General features: G+C 44.1%; 1 protein-coding gene across 1 annotated transcript; it reads left to right on the top strand.

Moving 5' to 3' along the window:
* The first annotated feature begins 19,966 nt into the window (after positions 1-19,966).
* id3 (inhibitor of DNA binding 3) lies at positions 19,967-21,953 on the top strand. Its single transcript, XM_079369393.1, has 3 exons — positions 19,967-20,392; positions 20,730-20,805; positions 21,186-21,953. The coding sequence occupies exons 1-2, from the start codon at positions 20,090-20,092 to the stop codon at positions 20,781-20,783; spliced, it is 357 nt and encodes a 118-aa protein (XP_079225519.1). The 5' UTR covers positions 19,967-20,089; the 3' UTR covers positions 20,784-20,805; positions 21,186-21,953.

Genomic DNA, 21,953 nt, shown 5'->3' with positions numbered 1-21,953 from the left:
ACTGTGACACTCTCTCTTGCACCTGGGACCCTGTGTGTTGTCAGCCATGCTAGCTCGCTCCAGCTAACACCACATGACACACAGGAAGCACAGAAATAACTGCTGAGTGTCTTGAAGCACAGTAACCGGGGGACTAGAGGTGTGCGGCTGACAGAGAGAAGGGAACGCTGGTTTGGAAAGGACAGAAGAGGCCGTCAAGGTGGAAGAGAAGAAAGCTGGAAATGAAAATGAAACGCAAAGCTGCTGAGAGCGCGCTTGCACCTGTGCTGTCATGATAAGAGGAAGATTCCACTAGGCTTTATCACGACGAGCATTCATTAGAATTCATTGACACACTGAGCATATCCTGTTTTGTCATCTTTGTTTAATCATCAAACCGCTACAACAGCGATTGTGCAACAACAAACGATTGACATTTTAACAGCTGAGGAACAGATGTAACTGTGAAATTTCCCAAACATGTCTCGCTCTTGCTCAATCTGCACCGTCCACCTGCCACCCTGATTCATCTGAGCCTCACCTCCCACCCGTAAGTGGAGCCGGCTTTTTAAAGCCACTGTCAGCGCCCCACAGTGTTTTTTACAACATTTGGTTGTTTTTTTTTAAGTGCTTGACATGTCAAATTTATGAAGAAACGGGAACAAATCTGAACACACACGTTAACCTTTCACGTTGCCAAATGCACAAACTGTGTTTTCTGTGGGGCCGCCACCAACGACTCATTTCTACCAGCACTGCAGCTCTAATCTTTCTGACTTGTGTTCAGTTTTCAGGGGAGAGGCCAACGCAACATGGGGATGTGCCGCCAGTACTGTCTGCTTCTGATTGAACGTGTTTCCCGTCTATGCTAAAGATGTAAAGGAAATGAGTAGATAGAGGGAGAGAAACAGAGCGGGGAGGAGGGGGGGGGGGGGGGGGAGAAGGAGAGGAGGAAGCTGGGTCTGATGCTTCTCCATGCAGCTGCTCCCAAACACCCACACTCTTCCTGTTGGAGTGTGTGCATCTGTGTGTGCTGCTTGTGTTTAGATCGAGTGTCTTACTTAAGGAAGAGAGGAACCTGTGATGTTTTCTTTTTTTACATCGGTGGTGTAGTGATGTTGCTTGTTCTTATCAGAGGAGGCAGAAGAGTTCAGTCACTACAGACGGATCGTTTTCTGCCATCAAACAGGAAACTGCCTTGAACAAAAGGTTTTAGTGGTGGAGCTTTAAAATGTCTTTAAAAAAAAAAAGGAAAACTTCAGCGAATCTACTTGAATGAGGACATCGAGAATAGCTCGAGTAGGTTTGTCTGCCGAGGCCCCTGTTGTCTTTTCAAAGAAGCTCTGGCCTCAAAAAACATCCGCTGGCTTGACAGTCAGTGAATGGAAAGGTTTGAGGTAAAGATGTGGCCATGCTGAGGTGTCAGCGTGGTGTGTGATCTTGTAGCTGTAACTGCATGTGTGTGTATGTGTGTGTGTGTGTTTCATGCATTTCTGTGCATGTACGCTGTGGTCTATTTAAGTTTCCATCACAATGAAATGCAGCAGGATTGTTCACAAGCCACATCGCTGGTGTAACTGACAGGTGGGTTTCGAGCAACGTTGTCGTTAGAGGCTGACCTCTATGTAGGCTACTCATCCTTTACAGACAGACACCACATTTAGTCCACATAGATATAAATCACTTCTAAAACAGCGATGGTTTGATTAAAAAAAACAGGGTTTTAAAATGATAAGAAGCGTTAACACCTAAAGTGAAAGGATAAAGGGCGACTCAGCTTAAAGGTATTTAAGATTTGATCTGAAAACCAGCAGTGAGCGTTTACTATCTGGCCTGATGGTTGGCGTGCGTGCCCACCGGTCACTCCTCACTCTCTCTTCCAACATTTCTAACTCGAAATCAAAGCCCCAAAACAAACCTTTAAAAAAAGATGAGCGGTTATAAATCGTGTATCATTTAAGTCTTGATTAAGTAAATAATTAAATGAACAAATTGTTATGAGAATGGGAGGCTTCTTCTTTAACACAAGATGCTGGCGCTGTATGGAGTGGACTCAGCTCTCACACAGTCCCAGCACACAAACACGTGGATGTAGTGGATGTAGTGGATGTCGGTTTACTTGTCTTGTCGCTTGGATGTTGGTTCATAGCATGGCTCAGTTCGAGATCCCCTGGATGCTGTGACTTCACACACGTAACACACCTGGGGCCCCTCTGTCAATCGATAAACCCCGCCCACTATCAGGCTGCCAAACTCAAAAGAGAAAGTCAAGCTTACTGTGTTTATGTCAACTAGCAAAAAAAAACAATGAATAACCTGAAACCAGTTTGGATGTGATGGATCCTGTCAGCGATGTGATTTCTGGGTAAACGGACAAACAGCAGACTGGAGAGTTTGTTTAACAGTCAGATCAACAGAAAGTCAAATGAACTCAGTTCTCATTAGGATTACATCGTCAGCTCCGTCGTGTATCCACACGGTCGACAGCTGATGAATTTGTTGCCCAACAAATTGAAACGTCAAGCTGGATGAGGATGCTGTGTTGACTGGAGGACTTTTTTTTTTCTTCTTCTTCTGTCTCGTGTGAGTGCTGCTGGTGCTGGGCACTGAGACAGGATACAGTACATCTGCTCCACTCTCCATAATGATGGGGCAGCAGCACGTGCTCAGCAACCAAAACTGGGTGATAGACTACTCCATTACAGTGGTGCCATTTCACAATAGATTGCTATTATTGGAGAAAATTAGAGTTTAGGGGAAATTACAGAACAAGGATTTCCTCCCAAAAAAAAAAAAATTGGGTGATTTTTGACTGAAGTTGCACGTCTTGTTAACGGCCACTTCTGAAAGGGCTTGCATGTTAAAAAAAAAAAAGATTTTTAATTGAGGACATTTTGGCTCTAATCTTGATCTCACAGCTGTAATGTGGACGATATCAAGAATAGAGCCCAAAAAAAATTTGTATTTTGCCTTCACAGTTTTGTTGCTATGTGTAGATGTATGACACCCTGTATGGTATGTTTAGTAAATGTGTATTATAGACCCCGACCTTAGTTTTGCAGACTGCATATTTGAAAAGATATTGAAAGTAAAAACATGAATGTAGCACCGTGTGTTGGCCACATTTGTTTTCGTATTCCATGATCATCTCAAATCTGAATTATCACTCCTTTAAGCGGGGAGCTGTCGTGATACGAGTGTCCATCGTAGTCGCAGAGATAGACTTCATCGCTGTGTACGTTATGTACGTTAGCAGCTACATGTGTAGGCTAACGAAAACAGAGCGTGTTAAACTCACATCTTCTTGAACTGGTACATTACAATCGTCCTCATAGCTTTAACCTTTAATGAAAAATATACTCCATCCTCCGCCTCCTCTTCTTCTTCTTCTTCTTCTTCTTGTCTCCTCTCCTTTCACATACCCATCTTTGTCTTGCTCACTCACTCCTCTCCTCCCCCTCCTTCTCTCGGGGGCCTTGTGAGATGAGTACAAGACAGGGGAGAGTGTGAGCTGTGGTGAGCCACAGACCAAAATAACTGGTACTTTTTATATAAAAACACATGTGCATCCACCCACACACAGAGTCACATACACGTACACACTCTCTCTCTCACACACACACTCACAGACAGACAGAGGTCCCTTTTAGCGGCTGATCCCTGGAGAGAGGTGAAGTGGGATATATTTGGTCGAGCTGGATATGCACCACCACAGGGAGTGAAACCGGCCATGTGAGGAAGATGCTGATTATTAGTTACATTTGTCGACTGTTTTGAAGTTAAAACTGGAACATAAAAGTTGTAACATAAGCAGTTGTTCATCCTTTCAGTTTCCACTTTATCTCCAGTCAGCTGCGAGACACTTCCCCCTGTTTCACTCTGTTTCGGTCTCACTTTCTCCCTCTGTGGTGACAGATCCTGCAGCCTCGCTGTCAAGCTGGCATAGTGGCATCATTCTAAAACTGGTATTAGGCATTTCCTGCTGCGTCCGTTGGCGGGTGTAAGGGTGTGTTTGTGTGTGCGTGTGTGTGTGTGTGTGTGTGTGTGTGTGTGTGTGTGTCGGGGCGGAACGCACCTGGTCCGCGCAGCTGTGGGGATCCTAGCAGGGGGGAGACAGAGAAAGAGAGAGATAGAGGAAGGGGAGAAAGAGAGAGGGATGGGAGGAGACGAAAAGGGGGCCCTGTGTGTGCTGTACTGGGGACCCAACAAGTTCAGATAGGGGAAGAAAAAAAAGAAAAAGGTAGAAAGATGTAGGAGAGCAGGCGGCAGAAAAAGAAGGACACAGTTTCCATGCTCAGTGTCTCAGCAGGCACAGTGCGCTTAAACTGTATGCAAAAGCTTGAAAAGTAGCTGGAACTGCCCTTTAAAAATGTCCTCTGTTTATTAGAACAGAAGACACATGAGACACGGAAATCAGTGTGCTGCGTTCGTTTCCTCAAAGTTAAAGGCTGATTATAAACGCACACCATTAATAAGATCTTGTCTTCTTCTCTCACACTAAGCTATTCCTGCTCACTAGTTTATCCACTTTCATGTTTCAGAAAATGAGTACTGTTATGGATCATGTTTTCACTGATATATACATGTCAGAAAAATATTGGCTTTTCTGCCTTTTCTCTCGCTATCATACACGAGCCCCCAAACACATCACTGGAAATAATGTGAGTCCATGCCTGGATGCAGTTCCCCTGTTTCTCTGCAGAGGGGGCAAGGAATCTGGGAACAACAGCATGGAAGAGCACAGATTAATAAAAAAAAAAAGTTTAGAGATTTAAGTGTGAGGTTAAAAAAAAAGGAGGAAAGAAAGAAATAGGCCAGAGATAATGGGACAAACACTGAGGGAACTAGCAAACTTGTTCCTCAGGATTTTTCACTTAAGTGCTCAGAGATCACAAGCACAGATGTGTTGGGACACACACACACACACACACACACACACACACACACACACACACACACAGGGTCTATTTCGCAGCTGGACGACCAAGACACAGTCAGCACTGAGAAGGTCAAATGACCAGGCCAAAGGTCAGGCCACAGAGAACTGTAGTAGAGGAAAGGGGGGGGCATGAGGGCATCCAACACACACATTCACACTCACATTTATTAAAGTCACCACCAACACTGAGGCGACTCCTGAGTCTTTGCTCCAGATGGGCACAGGAAGCAGATAACAGTCTGAAGTAATAAACACATCTCACACACACACACACACTCTCACACAACATTTCAGTCGGAGTTGTGGTCAGCTGATAAGGAACCAAGAAGGACAGCGTGGGTCAACATCAAAGCAGCAGCTGAAAAAGTTTAAATTCTCCGTAAGAGGTCCAAATATTTCAGTATTTCACAGAGTACAGCCGTCATATTTTTGATTTCAGAATCTTTAATCTTATTTATAGTTCTGATCATATCCCAGGATGTTGTTGTGTTCTGGTTATTTGTGTGTTATTACTCCAAACAGCGAGTCACAAAGAAGCGGTGACTGTCGGAGCGGCTGTGGCTCAGTGGTTAGAGCGTGTTGCCTCCAAACAGAGAAGGTTTGATCCTCAGCTTCAGCCGTCACATGTCGACACGTCGTCGACAAGACAGTGAACTCTTAATCGCTCCCACTTCTGCGTCGACAGTGTGTGAACAGCCTCTATCATCAGTGTGTGAATGTGACATGTAGTGAAGAGCTTTGAGTGGCAGGAAAAAACTACAAATGCTATACAAGTCCAGGTCCATGTAGCATTCACCAGATGCTAATGTTCGTGTGTGAATGCAGTTTTTGTTTTTGGATGTTTTATCTTTCCTTTATCCTTCTGTGACTGCTAGCTTATAGTAGTCAATGTTAGCTTAGTTTAGCACGCTTTAGCTATGCTGCTGTTTTAGCCTTAGCTAACCTTATTTTAGCCTAGCTTTATCTTGATTGTCCATGTTGCTCTTGTGACTGCCTGTTTTCACATCTGCAGTCCTAAACATTTTACTGTAGTGTGTTAGTTCTGGTTATTTGACATTTTATGGACTTCTCACTGTGGCCTTGTTGTGTTTTGTTAGCTCATACTGAAAATCCAGAGGGCTAGCCGTTTCTTCATGATATTCGTGTGACCTCTCATACACAATTATTTATGTGTGCAGGCAGAGTGGACTCGGGTTTAATAATGTCCTCTTTATTCCCCTATATGAAGAGGAAGTGTGCTGTTAAATATGAGGAAAACAACCAAGACAAAGGAGTGACGAGACGCCCGAGGGCAGGCTAAAGGTCTGTGAGAAATTCTTCAATCTTCTTCTTAAGCCTGTGTCTCTGTATTTCTGTGTTGATCCATATCCTTGACAGAAAGCCCTATTTATACTTTTCAAGATCTTTTTTCTACTTAATTGTATCTTTATAAGCTGGGGTAAGCATTAAATCCTGCATCTTTTCCTAATTAAAGGGATTCTTTATTTAAAGCAGCAAAACTGCTGTTTCACTTTTTTTCCCCCCATAGCTCCAATCAATAACACCGGAAACCACTGAACTCATCTTTCTCTCACGTATCCAACCGCTCAACTGTGGTTCAGTTTGTTATTATTACACCAAATTAGCTTTAACACACACACAGGCACGGGGTCTTATCAGTAGATTAAGATATGCTAAGTAACGTGCATGACCAACGGTGCACGTTAATGACCCCTGAGTGCAATTAGCCCCTGCTGTTGCTGAGCTCGCACACAGACACAGAAAGCACTACAACTATCTTAAATGTCTTATCTGTGTGTGTCGGTGATCAATGTGTCCTTTGAAGGAGCACAAGTGAGTGGGTGGACGTCGAGGGGGCTGGACGAGCGAGTGCAGAGAGAGAGAGAGACAGAGGCAGTATATAGGACAAGAGGTGAGGAAGGTGACGTTGTATCCACAGTGATGGATGGATGTTCACATACTGAGAGATGGTATCTTTTGAGGCCAGGTGACCCCTGACCTAAAATTAAGGCCTTGAGTAAAGACTGAAACTTAAAAATATGTGAATTTCCTGAAGCTAAGGAAAAAATGAGGCAGCGATGTGTTTGCAAATGTGGACCCACTAACCTTTTGGTTTCTTAGAAGAGACAGAATACACAAACAATGACCAAAAAGGTCAAAAAATGATTAAGGACAAGTGACATTCAGTGTACAAAATACGGTAAAAGGTTAAAAAGTGAAGTGTGAATTTATGATAATTATGATTCCTCAAATGTCATCAATGAGCTGCTGGTTTAAATTCCTCATCAGTAAACATTCACTCCAGTGAAAAATGATTGGTTACACACAATGTATGTTTGTCTTAAACCAGAGCAAAGTAAGCCAAGTGTTAATTTGCAGAAGTCAGGGGGAGCCAACATGTGAAAACACTCAGGTAAAAATCAGTTAGAAGGCAATACATGGAGAAGACCCTCTGCCCTCTCCGTCTCCAGTCGGTCTACTGCAACATCTGGAGCTCACATCAGCCTGCCTCTGAGACTGGCACTTCTAGAGAGAGAGATGAGAGGAGGAAGAGAGAATAAGAGTTAAGAAGATGGGACGAGGTTAATAAGAAAATTGCGACAAAACAGGGAAAATATTAGGCAAGGAAACTAAACAACTCATGATCAAAAGAATTTTGGCTGAAGGGACTCTCCCATTTTGATTTCAAGAAGACCAACTGTGTTTTGTCTTAGTGCATCTGTGTGTGTGTTGTGTGTGTGTGTTGCTGATGATTTTCCACTGATCAGCTTCTAAGCAGAGCAGAGTGAGCATGAACACTGGTTAGCTTCTGCGGTGAATTGCTGTGTGGCAGGAAACAGAACAACCTGTGATCTCTGCAAAAACACTAATGGAAAACTCAGAAGACACTGGGTGTGTGTGTGTGCACGAATGTGTGCTAGTTGCGGTTTGCCGTGCAAGTTGTCAGAAATCTAATTATTCCCTTAACGAGCCAAGCTTATGTGTGACGTTTTCTTAAAAAGGACTAAATACAGCCAACAGCTGCTGTTGCAGCTATTAGCTTGTGAACCACAACCTTTCCTCTGTAGATAACAACAAGTGAGACTTCCCTTAGAGATGTGCAAACCAAACAGTCAAGACGCACCAGTTTCAAACAGCTTTTTTTAAACACTCTGTGAGCTCGGTTTGCTTCAACTGCAAGTGTTTTACAAAATAAAAATCTTCTCTTCTGCAGAACGTTTTCATTCAATGTGAGTTTTTTCATGGCAAGAAGTGACTCAGACCTTCATAATATTCTCTCTGACATTTTTGTGTTTTGTTTATTCTCGTGGTAAATTCAAGTTAGACATTCTCTACTGCTACGGCATCTTCTTTTTTTTTTGTCTAGCAGTTATACAAAGCGTCTGAGTATTTCTTGAAAATCAGGTCTGACCCTGCAGGTTCTTGTAATTTGGTGCAATGCTTCAGATCCCTTTGTTGTTTGAACTGAGCCAAACTAATCCAGGTCTTCTCATAGGCCTGGACCCCACAGGGTCGATAAGACAAGCATCAGTAAGTTGAGATTGCTGAGTCTCATTTCCCTTGACAATGTGTAAATCAGCAGCTGCATTTACAAATGCACTTAAAAGGACACCCATCTATATTCAGGACAATTCACCGCTGCATGATCGGCTTTTCTGCTGCCAGTCTGCTCGTCTCCACTCGTTGTTTAAAACTGTAAATACGTCCCGTTACATGTAGCCTACTAGCTAACTCGGTTATTGTAGTGCTGGACTGGGCTGCTTCGTCCGCCATCTTGTGTTTGTTGTAAATGTAACAGACATCTGCAGCATCCTTTGACCTTATTTCTTGCATCCTGAACACCTGCCCCCCACCAAAAAAAGCTGACATGGAAAATGTACCTCTGTGAAGGGCATGTGTGAAAGAGCTAATTCGGAAACAATGATGTATTTATTGCTTTGACTGACACTGGTGGTTAACCCGAGATTTAACCAGGTCAACAGTTGCAGAGTCAGGTCGTTACCAACATACAGGTTAACCAAAAGAGATGATAGTGTGCGTGTTTTTTGTGTGTCTGTGTGTGCATGGGTGGGGCGGTGTTGGGTTGGGGGGGGGGGGGTCACAGGGATGTTCTTGACTGTGTCATCTCCAGCAGCTGTTTCCCTCAAAACCCCCTCCCACCCCATCGCCTCACAATGAAACCAATACAAAGGAACAGGAAGTGCCTCCCGTTAACTGGGGGCCCAATCAAAGCCGTCATTATTCCCGTGTCAGAATTTTTTCAGGAAATAGCTCCTCAGAAAATATGCCAGCTGTGCAGGGAGCGTGGTATTATTGTCTCATAGGTCTTGTCTGTTTTTTATCATTGGCTGCTAACAAAAGGACACACAGACCCGTCTCGACCACGTGCGCGGCACACTGTCACTGCTGTGCGTTCACAAGGCAAACCAGGCACAGTGCTCTCTGGGGCTGCGTGGTTATTGTGCACTCTGTGAAAAGGGGCTCCCCTGCTGTGTCTGCACCGGCTCCTTTGGTTCCCATCCTGAACCGAGCGATTGTCTTTTTTTCAAAAACCAACGCGAACGGAGTTGCTGAGCACACAGATGCAAGAGTACATCCATGATCGCACACACACACACACACACACACACGTACACACACAGCTTATCCTGCTGAAGCCACATCTGTAAGAACGAAGCTCGGATTACAGCATAAACGGTGGGTTCAGGTGAAGCCTAACGTTTGCCAGATGCTGCGATAAAGTCACCAGGAGGTTAGCTTAACATTGGAGTGTTGTTGTTGGTCAGGAGGGTGGAATCATCTGCCTCCCTGAAAATGGGGGGGGGGGGGGGGGGGGGGGGGGGGGGGTGCACATCTGGCGTGAACAGAAAAGCCATTTATGAGCATTATCTTAAAGGAGCGTGAATAACAGCACCCATGATTTTGCTTATCTGTGGCGTTTAAACGTCAGAGCGGAGCTTAAATCTTGACATCGCTGAAAAGAAAGCTAGCTTCTCCTCGCCTAATCTAATCTCCCGTTTTGTCCTCGGTAATCTCTCTGTGTCTCTGAGGCCTTGCAGACGTCTGGAGGACAATAATTAACTCAGTCACACAACGCGTTGACACAGGTGAGCACTACCCAGGTTGTTAAACAGTCATTACAGGGCTGCTGTGGTGTGAATGAACACACACACACACACACACACGCACACACACTGCAACATTTGATTGACCACTAACATTGTCAAAGCTTGTCTGTCACATGGGGCTGAGGCCTGTTCTGTTACACAACGCCACTGTTGACTGTTGTAGCACTGATTAGATAAAGTTGATGTGCCATCTGAGAGAATCCTCCACAACTAAAAAAAAAGAAAAACGACTTCTCACTTGTGGCCGTTCTGCATACAATGACAGGGATTTCCATCAGTGTGAGGCGAGTTCTCACCTCTTGCGTTGGCTTTTGTGAGCCCTATCTCCTGTTTTGGCTGGTGGAGCTGCTTTGCGTCCTTTACTCTGAAGCTTATCAGCGGTGTTTGAAGTGCGGAGGTCATCAGACTGACCCACGGCAGTCTCTATCTCGGCCTTCCCTTCTCTTCGCCTCCTGCTTTCGGAAAGTTGATTAAACTTATTTGACACGTGTCCTCCTTTTTATCGCCAGAGATGTACTTCGATGCAGATAATTTTATTGTGTTTGGCCACCTGTACTGTGCGAGACGGTAAACAGAGACGATGATGACATTTGACAAAACTGAACTTTGAATGTTGTAGGTGTTGAGGCAGTTAGTGCTGAAAATAGCAAGCTGGAGTTATACATAAGGACGACAAAATGCTGCAGAGTCGACTGTCATTGTGGGGTTAAATTACTACGAGATAAAGGCAGAAGCAATAGTCGAGTAAATACTGTCAACAGAGACAAGCATTTTAAAATACAGATCCTGAATGAAGACACCTCAGACCGTATTCACATGTTATATAACCCACCTTATGGCCCTCGCTCGTCACCGCAACCATCAACAGATCCAGGCTGTGTTGATGCAACCTTCAAGTCATGACAATACAAATACCATGTGACCCCTTCTAGCTCCCACAAAACTTGTATGCTGCAAGAGCCAGGACACTCACTGGACTTTACATTTATTTTCCTTCATGCACCCATTGCACACTTAGTTTTTTTATTATTTTTTATATTTGATTTTTTTTAATTCTATTTAATATATCGGTAATTGCTTCTCATATTTTCTTGAAGTACTTCATTTTTTTTAGCCTTGTTTTTTCTTTCACACCAATAAACCAAGACAAGTTCCTCGTGCATGTAAATGCACTTGGCAATAAAAGCAGATTGTTATTCTGCTTCGGACATCATCGGGGTTGTATGTGGACAGGAAATAGTCCTCACAATGTCGGCGTGAACCAATTCAGCCATTTGCATTCACACATGCGCCGCAGCCAGACAATGACAGAGAGTTCAGTGAAAGAGGAACGGTGATGAGAAATGATAAAGGGGTGAAGGGTGCTTGGACCCGGTACAGATTGCCTCGTGTGAGTGCGCCCTGACGGTCACTTTACACAGCCGCCTCTGCGTGTATGTGTAGCTGTGACCTGTGGTGGAAAGGTGCTTTTATATATCCAAACTCAAGCCAACATTCTGCAGAATTGTTTAACTCTTCTTTTTATTCAGGATCATTTCTTAAAAGTTCTGTCTTAAATAAGCTTTTTTTTCCTGAATTACCCTGTAAACATAAATATTCCTTGATTGAAGCCTCGGTGCCTCCCGTCTGTGAGAACTGTCTCGCACAGATTGTATTCCTTCTTTTGGTCATCCTGTGGAATTGGAGGAAGTAGCATTTTTAGAAACCTTGAGTGCCTCTGACCCTTCACTTTGGCCGGCTTCTTTACTTAGTGGTGCAAGGATATTTCCAGCATAATTACAGAGAAGCCCAAGAATGTGAGCAGGAAATGTCCATAAAACAATACACACGATGATAAGAGCAGTTCCTGGTGGTGCTGCTCTGACTCATGGTTGTGTTACTTCATCTTTAATTCTCACAAATAATCCTTAACACAAACGTTGAAATGTGTGTATATATAGTGTCAACAGAACTTGACCTCCAGCTGATGACCTGTTTTGGTTCACAGATGGAACAAAAAAAAAAAGCAATCCATTTCAAACTCTCACAATAAGAGTCACATGCCGGCTTTCTAACGGATTCAAACACAACATGAAGAACCTGTAAAACACCGCAGTGCTGTGCTGAGCAGCTGGCACAATGTCCATTTTCCCTGAGTCCCTAAACATCCATCCCATGATGCTTTGCACATCGCATCACCAAGATTAACGTGAAAGGGGGGGCGAGGGGGGAGAATTGCTTATCAGAGTAGATTTCACTCTAAATGGAGATATCATATAAGCAGACGAGTGTATGACAACCAGATGGAGTGAGATACGGTCCAGTAGAGAAGCCAGAGTAGTGTGGTGTGTGTGTGTGTGTGTGTGTGTGTGTGTGATTGGTTATGGAGCTCACTAGTCTGTGAAGGAGCTTTTAATCAGGTCACTGAGAGTCCAGACCTCTTTGCTCCCACTCTGCCCCCTCCGTCTGGAGGGCTCCGCCAGGGTGACCAAGAGGGGCACCACTGACCCAGATTAGGGAAGGGTAAGAGTGTGTGTGTGTGTGTGTGTGTGTGTGTGAGGGTCGAGGGGGGGAAGGGAGGGAGGGAGGGAGGGAGGGGGGCAGTGGGAATCAGCTGTGTCTCAATCCCTACTGTTTCAATTCATTAGTGGCACAAGAAGGAGACAAGAAAGGAGGCGAAGGGTGTCAAGTGTGTGTTTGTGTGCTCATGCGTGTGTTATGCAATAAGACAAAGCATGTCCAGATAAAGTAAAGATCTCTTATTAGATAAACTGAAAGTAAACACACCTTCATACGTCTCTCCTCCGTCATTTTCTTCACAATAAGTTCAAAAAACTTCATTTCAATTTAAATCATGGTGTGAGACCCTCGAGGACGTATTTTATTTTGTAAATGACAAGAAACACTAAGATAGGTGTGTGTGTGTGTGTGTGTGTGTGTGTGTGTGTGTGTGTGTGTGTGTGTGTGTGTGTGTGTGTGTGTGTGTGTGTGTGTGTGTGTGTGTGTGTGTGTGTGTGTGTGTGTGTGTGTGTGTGTGTGTGTGTGTGTGTGTGTGTGTGTGTGTGTGTGTTGTGCAGTGTATGTGTGTGTGTTGTGCAGTGTGTAGGGAAAAGAATAGAGAGAGGGGGAAGAAGTGTTAAAGGAGCACAAAGCCAGTGACAGAAGGAGAAAGTCACTGCTGCTGCTCATCTTAGATTTCAGGGACACACTTGACCTAGAAACACATGACACGCACACACACACACACACACACACACACACACACACACACACACACACACACAGGTGCAGAGATACCCACCAGGGACCTGATGGCCTCCGTCTGTGAGTCTTTGTGGAGCCTGACCAGCTGAACCCCTGCAGCAGCAGCAGCAGCAGCAGCAGCAGCTCCAGCGTCGCTCTCTGTCTGACTGGCTCTTTCTCCTTTTCTGTCACTTGTTCGCAGACTCTCTCGGTTCGTTCTGTTCTCTGGACTCTGCGCTTCCTGATCGGCCGTGTACAAATTTCCTGTTTGTATCTCTCCATCTTGCTCCCCCTTAGCTTCATTTCGCCCTCCTCGCAAAAATCCTGTGAATGAACTCGAGTTGTGTGTGGGGTCTGGGGGAGATAATGAAGAGGAGTGGGTAACTGCTGAACCTGCAAAAAACAGAAAGTGAATTCTTCCTTATTCAGTGCGACTGTTAGTGGTCATAAAGAAAGGAATGTGTTTGTCTCCTTCCAACACAATCCCATTTCTCTCTTTCTTTTCACAAAACAGCTTCTGATTTTTCTTCCAACGTTACTTTCATGACCATCCAAATATACTCCAGCAGGAGAACACTGGAGCCGCCTCAGTGCAGGAATGGATTTAAAATGTTCCCTTTTCTATGTACGTCTTTATGCACGAGCCTTACTCTGTGTGGGCTGTCGCAAACTATGCACCCAGACAGCATGTAATTACAAGGTCAAGATTCGTGTTCAGCTGAGTTTAAAGTGTCCTTTCCATAAATGCCCCGCTTGCAAAACAACAGCAGTTGTTTAATTATCATGGTCATCATCTGGTAGTCGTCTGCTAATTGTCGCATAGCTCAGGATTTCGGTTTAAGGATTCGAATGTGGCTCTGAGCTGGACGAGGATCAGATTCTTTCTTTCCTTGGCACGGTGGAGATGCAGACAGTTTGTCTCGGTGCCGTCTGCAGACACTCATTCTGGCGTTTATTTGCAGTTTTTAAAACAAAAATACTGGCTTCGGAGGAGAGATAAGAGGAGGTCTGTGGTTCTTCCATTAATGGTCATCTGCTGGAAACTACCAGGAATTTTAACTGTCAGCATTCAGCTCGACTGTAAATGATCTACAGACTGAGGAATACAGAGACGTCTCTAAACTTGATGGCAGCAGAGTAAATCACCAGTTCCACTCAGGGACGATAAAAACGACAAAGCAACAGTTGGACTGGCAGCTGGCAGCTTCTCCACCTGCACAGTCGCACCAAACATTACAGTCGAGCTTGTTTTGCCTTGTGTGATGACTTTATGACCTTCCAAGGCTTCATTCCCACCTGCAGCATTGTTGTTAGGCCTCCATTTCTTCCTTCACTGATCGGTGAAATATTCACAACCCAAGGACAGAGACAGGGTCACCCGACAACGTGATTAAACAGTTCCCACAATGGACGGAGGCCTCTTGTTACTCAGTAATGCCAGGTATTCAGGTACACTCCCTCAGAGATTCACATCACCGAGTTTTGACTAGCACCAGAAAATCTGTCAAGGTTAAATGGAACATTTTTTAAGAACCCAAATGATTTTGAGTCATTGAGAAAAGTCACAAAGTGTTTGTATTTAGCAGCTGAACGCAGATACAGGAGCTCTTATTATCAGCTATGTTCTTATCTGAATATATTTAACATACAGAAGTGACTTATGTCAGTTTACAGATTCTGCATATGCACACAAATTAAATGTCTGAACCAGACCGGAAATGTTCTTGTATGAAATTATCCCCCACAAGCATTACCGTGGACGTTTGTTGTATGGAGGAAACGAGTATCTGGGGCAAAAGAGGTGGAATCCAATACACCAATATGCAAACCTGGGAACTAATTAGCAGCAAATTATTAGCGATTTAGCTGTAGTTGTCTTTAGACAGATCTGCCTGCAAGTGCAGATGGTAATCAGCTCTTAGACGTCGACTCAAACAAAGGCAACACACAGGACAGAAAGTCTTAGCTGGAAGGCTTTTATTGCTAAATGTTGGCTATAATAGAAGTCTCCAGCTTTTTGCTATCGCTACTAAAGGCGACCTGTCGTCAGATGACAGCAGAAGATCAGTGTTTCACACCTGAGGACAAAAAGCATTTAGCATCTGAGAGATACATTTTTTTTAAAGGAAACATCCCATTCCTAACGTATGCAACAAAGACGGATCCTGATTTATTTATTTTTACTCCATAAAGCGTTGGTCAACCTCCAACACCTCTATTTCCTACAGTTCCCATAATGCTCCTGTGTGATATATTTATCTGGTTAATTCACATAGTTGTGACACAAGATGTCCCAACCTGTGACACACATTAGCCTACCAGCACAAACTTTAAAAGAGGCCAAACGAAAACAAACACAACACTGGTGACATCACCATGACATCACCAATGCGTCCTCTTCAAGGCTTCAGCGTGGGTAACTGTTTGTGCTGACTTTGGGAGTGAACTGGGTAAAGAGGTGTTTTTTAATCTTTGGCTTGTAAAGTGTAACCGCCCTGACTTAAAAACATAGGCCCTGCCTATACCTTGCATTTACATCCATACCGGGTTATCGAACAACAAGTACATCCCACTAAAGTACAGACGTTTACACTTTGCATAAACGATGCGTCTGCTTTGAGCACTTCCGTTCAGATCTCATGTAAATGTGCCTGTCTGTTTGAAAAGGAGTGAAGGAGTCATCGTTTACACCCAGCGAGTCGCTGCCCAGGATTCAGAAGTGTCCCCATTACCAGACCATTCTGGAGAAATGTGCCAGATTACCTACGTATGGGGTCTGAGCTGTTGGATCTCAGGATGACTCAGGGTCTTCATCAGATCACCCAGGATGGATGTTCATGTGACGTATAAACAGGGCCTCACCCGACAGATGTGGAAGGCTGGATTTGTTAAATATCTTTTTTAGGAGTAAAAAGCTGAGTGTGACTAATGTAGTTAAAATGTTCTATTTTATTCTAAAGGATTGAAATGAAATCTTCATGCCACATATGTATATGAGTTTCTATTTCATGGCCTCAAAGTTAAAATTCACTTCAGCTTATGTCATTTTCCTCACCTCGTGCCCTGCAGGGTCAAACCTCCGGCTCCATGCTTGTCTCACATTCTTGCTTGACGTCACACCAGGAGGACAGGCACTTTAGATGATGTGGTTTGACAGCAGTCATACAGTGAGAATATAAACCTGTGTATTGTGTCGGCCCGGATTGGACCGTCCATTATCGCCCTTTATACAAGCTACTCCATGTGATTTGTGTCACAACAAGGCAGCTTAAAACATGTTCGCTTAAATGGGATCTCAGTTGTTTTGAGAACAGGCTACTTGTTCAACATAATTTATATTTTAGTCTGCAGCAGGCGTGGTCGAGTTTCCAAAGCCTCCTACTGTACCAGTCACAATAGGCACATTTAAAGTGTCTGGACGAATCAGTGGATGACGTTTGTGGGTGACTTTCTTTGTTAACACACTCCGTTCCCCCTCATGTAAATATCAAGCTGGATTATTATGCACACGCTTGAACAAGAGTCCCAAAGACAGAAAAAAACAAAAAACAAGCGATCAGTACAAATCCACAATATGCATGAAATGTCATGTCACTGCCTGGGTCACTTTGGACAAAAAGCTCAGGATCTGTAGGCTGTTCAAAGCTGACGGAGAGCACTGTAGCGTCTTTGATGAAGGGCTTAGTGAAAACAGAACAGAGGAGGAGCAGAGGAATCCTGCAAGACAAATAACAGGGATGCAAAGAATTAAGTTGCAGAGTGGTTTTGCCACTTAATTATCTCCCCTAAGATGGGCCTGCACTTGTGGATGAAAAGGATTCCCCCTCTGTATAAGACACTGCCTCTCCACTTACCAGTGTGCTGCTTCAGCCCCCCTTTATACATCTCTTCTCACAAGTTGACCCTCATCACTCAGCTGCTGTTGTTTCCACAAGTGAAAGACACTCTTAGATTATGTTCAGTGGAGGTGCTTTGAGAGTGGAGGGCTGAGATTTGGAGCCTGCAGGTACGGAAACACGCATTCAGTTACAGACCTGGAACAGATGTTTTGACTTATTTATAAATGATAGTATTTTTTTTTGTCTTCCTGTGTAAAATATGGTGGATTGAGATTTAATTGAGAGAAGTAGAGAGGGGAAAAGAGGAGTAGAGGAGTAGAGGAGGGGGGGGGGGGGCTTCTAATTATGCATGGCGATTGTTGATGCCTTGATTGTCTGCGTCCAGCTGCACGGAGGAGGAGCGGGGAGAGAGGGAGAGGGAGAGGGAGGGCGGGGAGAGAGGCAGACTCACTGACGCCAGGCTCGGAATTCTCCCATCCATTGAAAGAGAGACCCGATTGTGTCCGGGGCCTTTCCGACAAGCACCTGATCCCTACCCAGACATACTAGTGAGTTTGTGTGCGTGCGTGTGTTTTGCACACATTTACGCACCGTGAACTCTGGAATCTGCAGACAAGCATTATTGTCATGAAAGGAAAAACAACTTCTTCGACGATGTTCTAGAAATAGACTGTAGAGTATTAAAACAAACACAAACTGACGGGCAGTATTTAATTATATATATATATATATATATATATATATATATATATATATATATATATATATTAAAGTTTAACTTTCACATTGGAATCTGTTTCTGGCACTTTTTTCAGTTAGCAAATATAAAATAATAATTTTCCCACCAGACCTGGGAAAACCAGAGCAATATTTGTCTTCCCTGTGACATATTTAAGAAAGATATTTAAGGTCAAAGTCTTGTTTGGATACTCTGCACCGCTCACACAATATATCTCTGAAATAGCAGCGGACTGAAGTCCTGTCTCACGGTTCAATATTGTGCTTTGCTCAAAAAGTGAGGCTGCTTAGTGACTTGTCATGAAGGGTCGATGGCTGTGGGGAGGATGAGGGGGGGGGGGGGGGGGGGGGGGGGGGTGGCATGATTGCCAGGACTGAAGGAAGGCAGGGAGTTGAACATCTGTTAAACCTCTGCGTAATGTGAGGAGGATGGTTCGAGTCGTGCATTTACGCACGGACGTGGCCAGAATGGAGATCAGAATGATTGGTGCTTGTAAATAATAATTATCTTGAAATGAGTTGGTATGTTTGAGCTCTAATTTGTTTATGTGACCTAGTATAACTTAAATTAAATGATACAACTTTGCTGGTAAGCATCCACGTGTGGGTCGCTGAGGTGTACGCAAAGTGCCTCATAACACGTGAGCACGTCTGCGCTCCCAAATTGCTGAGCAAACACTTGTTGTCATTACTGTACACAAACGATCACGTCTGAAAGTGTTGCGTCTATTTTATTTAATCTAAGCTTTGATATTAGATCTCATGTTGACCGTGGATCGTGCCTGAGCACATGGTTTTGCCACTTTTCAAGAAGTACCAAACTTTTAATCCAGTTTGCGTACATTTGTTATTCCTTAGAAAAGTTTTAGAAAGTCCAGAAAGACTTTCCTCTAAATGTGAGGGAGTACTGCAGGAGGAGGCAACCTTGGGAGCTAACTCCTTGAGTGACAGACCTGTTCAGCCAACCGGATCTCTGAGCGCCTCTGCCTCTCTCCCCCCTCCTGCTGCTGGACGGGGGAGGGAGGGCCGCCTGCCAAAGAGGGGAGTGCGCGTCGGGGTGAATGGATGACGTCGGGAGGCTGGCGCCAGCATGTCTGGGACTGGCGCGTTAGATCAACACAGCTGGGCCGGGATAGGACACACAGCTGGCTCAGGCCTGCATTCCTCCACAAAACAGGATTGTGAGAAAAGAGGAAAATAAGACCCAAATAGGAGCAGGACGGGACGTGCTTTGATGTAAACTAAGAGGGAGCAACATTTGGAATAGTTAAAATATAATAAAACATTTAAAAAAAACCCTTCCAACATGTAGGAGTTTGGTTTTAGCAGTGATTTGACAGTTGAGGTGAAACATTAACTTTCTTCTCCTGGTTTGAATGATTTCAGAGAAAAGTCTAGAACTTAATAAGAAGTTTAATACAAGTGTATTTTAAAGTAGGCTATCATAAAAACAGAGACAGTAGATCTATATCCAAGAATCTATCATCACATTATGAAGTGCTTGGAAACTAATGTACAAAAAAAAAACCGAACCTGACCTTTTACCTATATTATGTACATGTTCTTTTGTTAAGCTTTTATATTTGAGGACTGTATCTCTTTAAAGGGGGCCAAACAAACGCTGTGTGTGTCTTCATATTAAGGTCTATTACAACATGTAGAAACCCACTTTTAAGAAGCTCTTTGATTCTAAGAAGTCAGACAGGCATTCAAACTTCAGGAAGGATTTCTAGTAACAAATGATCCAGTTAAAGATGAAGCCATGATATCTTTATGTTGGGTTTTATGATGACATAGTAAGCTTAGAGATACACATTTCAGTCCTCCTTGCAAGAGAACTCAAACTTTTACTGTTTTTTCTCTCGTTCAAACGTGTCATGTGTCTTATACACGTCAACTTTCACCACCTCTGCAGAATAAACAGCAACACCTGCAACAGGTAACTTATTGATTGACAATCCCCTCGAGGCATCCCATCCTGATTTCCTCATTCTTGAAAACCTTCCACAAGGTGATCGCACCAATCAAAACGGGCTTGCGTTTTACACTGACCAATCGGAGCGCTGTGCGAGGAAGTGGGCGTGAGCAGGCTCCCAGCCGGAGTATAAAGACAAACTGTACGTCCCTGTCAGATCACTGAAGATATTCAGGACAGGAGACCGCAAGAGAAGGAACACAGCACAAACTTTAATCGTGAATTTCTAATTGTGCTTTAAAAAAATATATTATTTGTTGAGATCAGCATGAAAGCCATCAGTCCCGTCCGATCGGTGAGGAGCTGCTACAAGGCCGTGTGCTGCATCTCGGAGCAGAGTCTCGCCATCAACCGGAATAAACTCTCGTGTCTGGAGGAGCCCGTGGGCGCCCTGTGCGACATGAACGACTGTTACTCCAAGCTGAAGGAGCTGGTGCCCAGCATACCGCAGAACAAGTCGGTGAGCCAGGTGGAGATCCTGCAGCACGTCATCGACTACATCTTCGACCTGCAGATCGCGCTGGAGACGCAGGAGGACGCAGCGGCGCCGGAGATGGTTCTGTCAATAAAGGTGAGAGCTGAACATCAGGGACACGCTGACATTGTCTACCTTCAGAAAACACTGTTTTCTTTTGCACCACAGACCTCTGCATTCATTTCAAAGTAGACATACAAGGGGAGATATTCTAACAGTGACAGTAAAGTTTATGACACATGCTTGTTCTGCGTAATGACTAATGCATGCTGAACCCTGATCTTGTTTGTTGGGCCATTTTCATACTTGACTGATACCTTTTTCATGAACATGCTCTTATGGAAACCTATCACTACCACCTCGTGTTTATTTGACGACATACAACAAGAATGATTGTGTTTAACAACAACTCTCCTTTTCCTGCTGTGTTCAGACTGCCGATCTCTCGCGCAACTTCTCAAAAGAAGAAGGACGAGTGTGTCATTAAGGATAAAGATGACAAGACTGTGGTACGTATTAATCAGCAAACACTAATGTCATTATCTCTCTGTGTTCATGAGTAACATCACAAGATGATTCTAGCCTGAAGGCGACAAGTTTAGAATCCCACCAGTGGCTTGTTTTTCCCTTTCTAAATAAAAAAAAGAAGTTCATGTGGCAGGGAGAAAAGTGTTGGCGTTGATGTGAAGGTCTCCCTGCCCCTCCACATTCACCGTGGCTGCCAATTAGACAGGCTCAGTGAATGTGTAGCGGATTCATTGCTATCTGCCTGGGGTTAATGAAAGTTCCATGCTAGGCGCCAGTCTGTCTGCTCTCCTCTGCAGGGAGGGAGGGAGAGAAGGGGGGAGAGAGATCTGACTTCACTTTTCTTCCTTTCTCTTCCATGCAGGTGCAGGGAAACACATGTCTCCACTTCACTCCGGGCAAGAGGACAAGAGGGGCAGAAAGGGTGGGATAGGTATTTGGAGGAGAGGAAGAAGAAGAAGAAAAAAAGAGGAGGGAGGCGGTGGAGGGGTTTTTCGAAGAAAGAAAGAAAGAAAGAAAGAAAACACAAGAAAGAAGTGGACTGTTTCCACGATGAGTGGGGATCAACAGCCGTGCGTGAGCAAGAAAACAGAGACTCATTCTTTGGCCCCTGGACAGACAAATCAACAGACCAAAGCAGACGCCAGGATTGGAAACTGAAAGCCTGGGACCCCCTGTTAGTAGACATAGAACCATTGGTACATTGTCCTCCTATCGTCTTTAATTTTTTTAATAACTTTGTTGCATTCCAAACAAACTTCTCGGGGGCTTAAACTCCACGCCCAACCTGACCCCTTTCTACACCAAGTGTCCCAACATCTCACTTGAATGACTTCCCTCCCTCTTAATCTGATTTGTAATGATCTGGAGACTGTTACTTCATGTGAATGTGTACATATCTGCTGTGGGTATGTATGGTGTGAGTACATTTGGATGTTGTTGTTTTTTTCTGAATGGGCGTTTGGGTTTTCTTAGGTATAATCAGAACTCTATACTAGAGTTAATTGTAAGTGTTTGTAGGGATCGTGTATTTCTACAGACAACGTGTTGTGGGTTTTATAAACTCGTTATTATAAGCTTTGCTTTGTATGTATGTTCTTATGTAATGAAATAAACAAAACACGTGAAACTG

The sequence above is a fragment of the Symphodus melops genome (assembly GCF_947650265.1).
Source record: "Symphodus melops genome assembly, chromosome: 19".
NCBI classification, from domain to species: domain Eukaryota; kingdom Metazoa; phylum Chordata; class Actinopteri; order Labriformes; family Labridae; genus Symphodus; species Symphodus melops.
The sequence above is the reverse complement of the archived record's forward strand: the minus strand, read 5'-3'. Positions and strand labels throughout refer to the sequence as shown.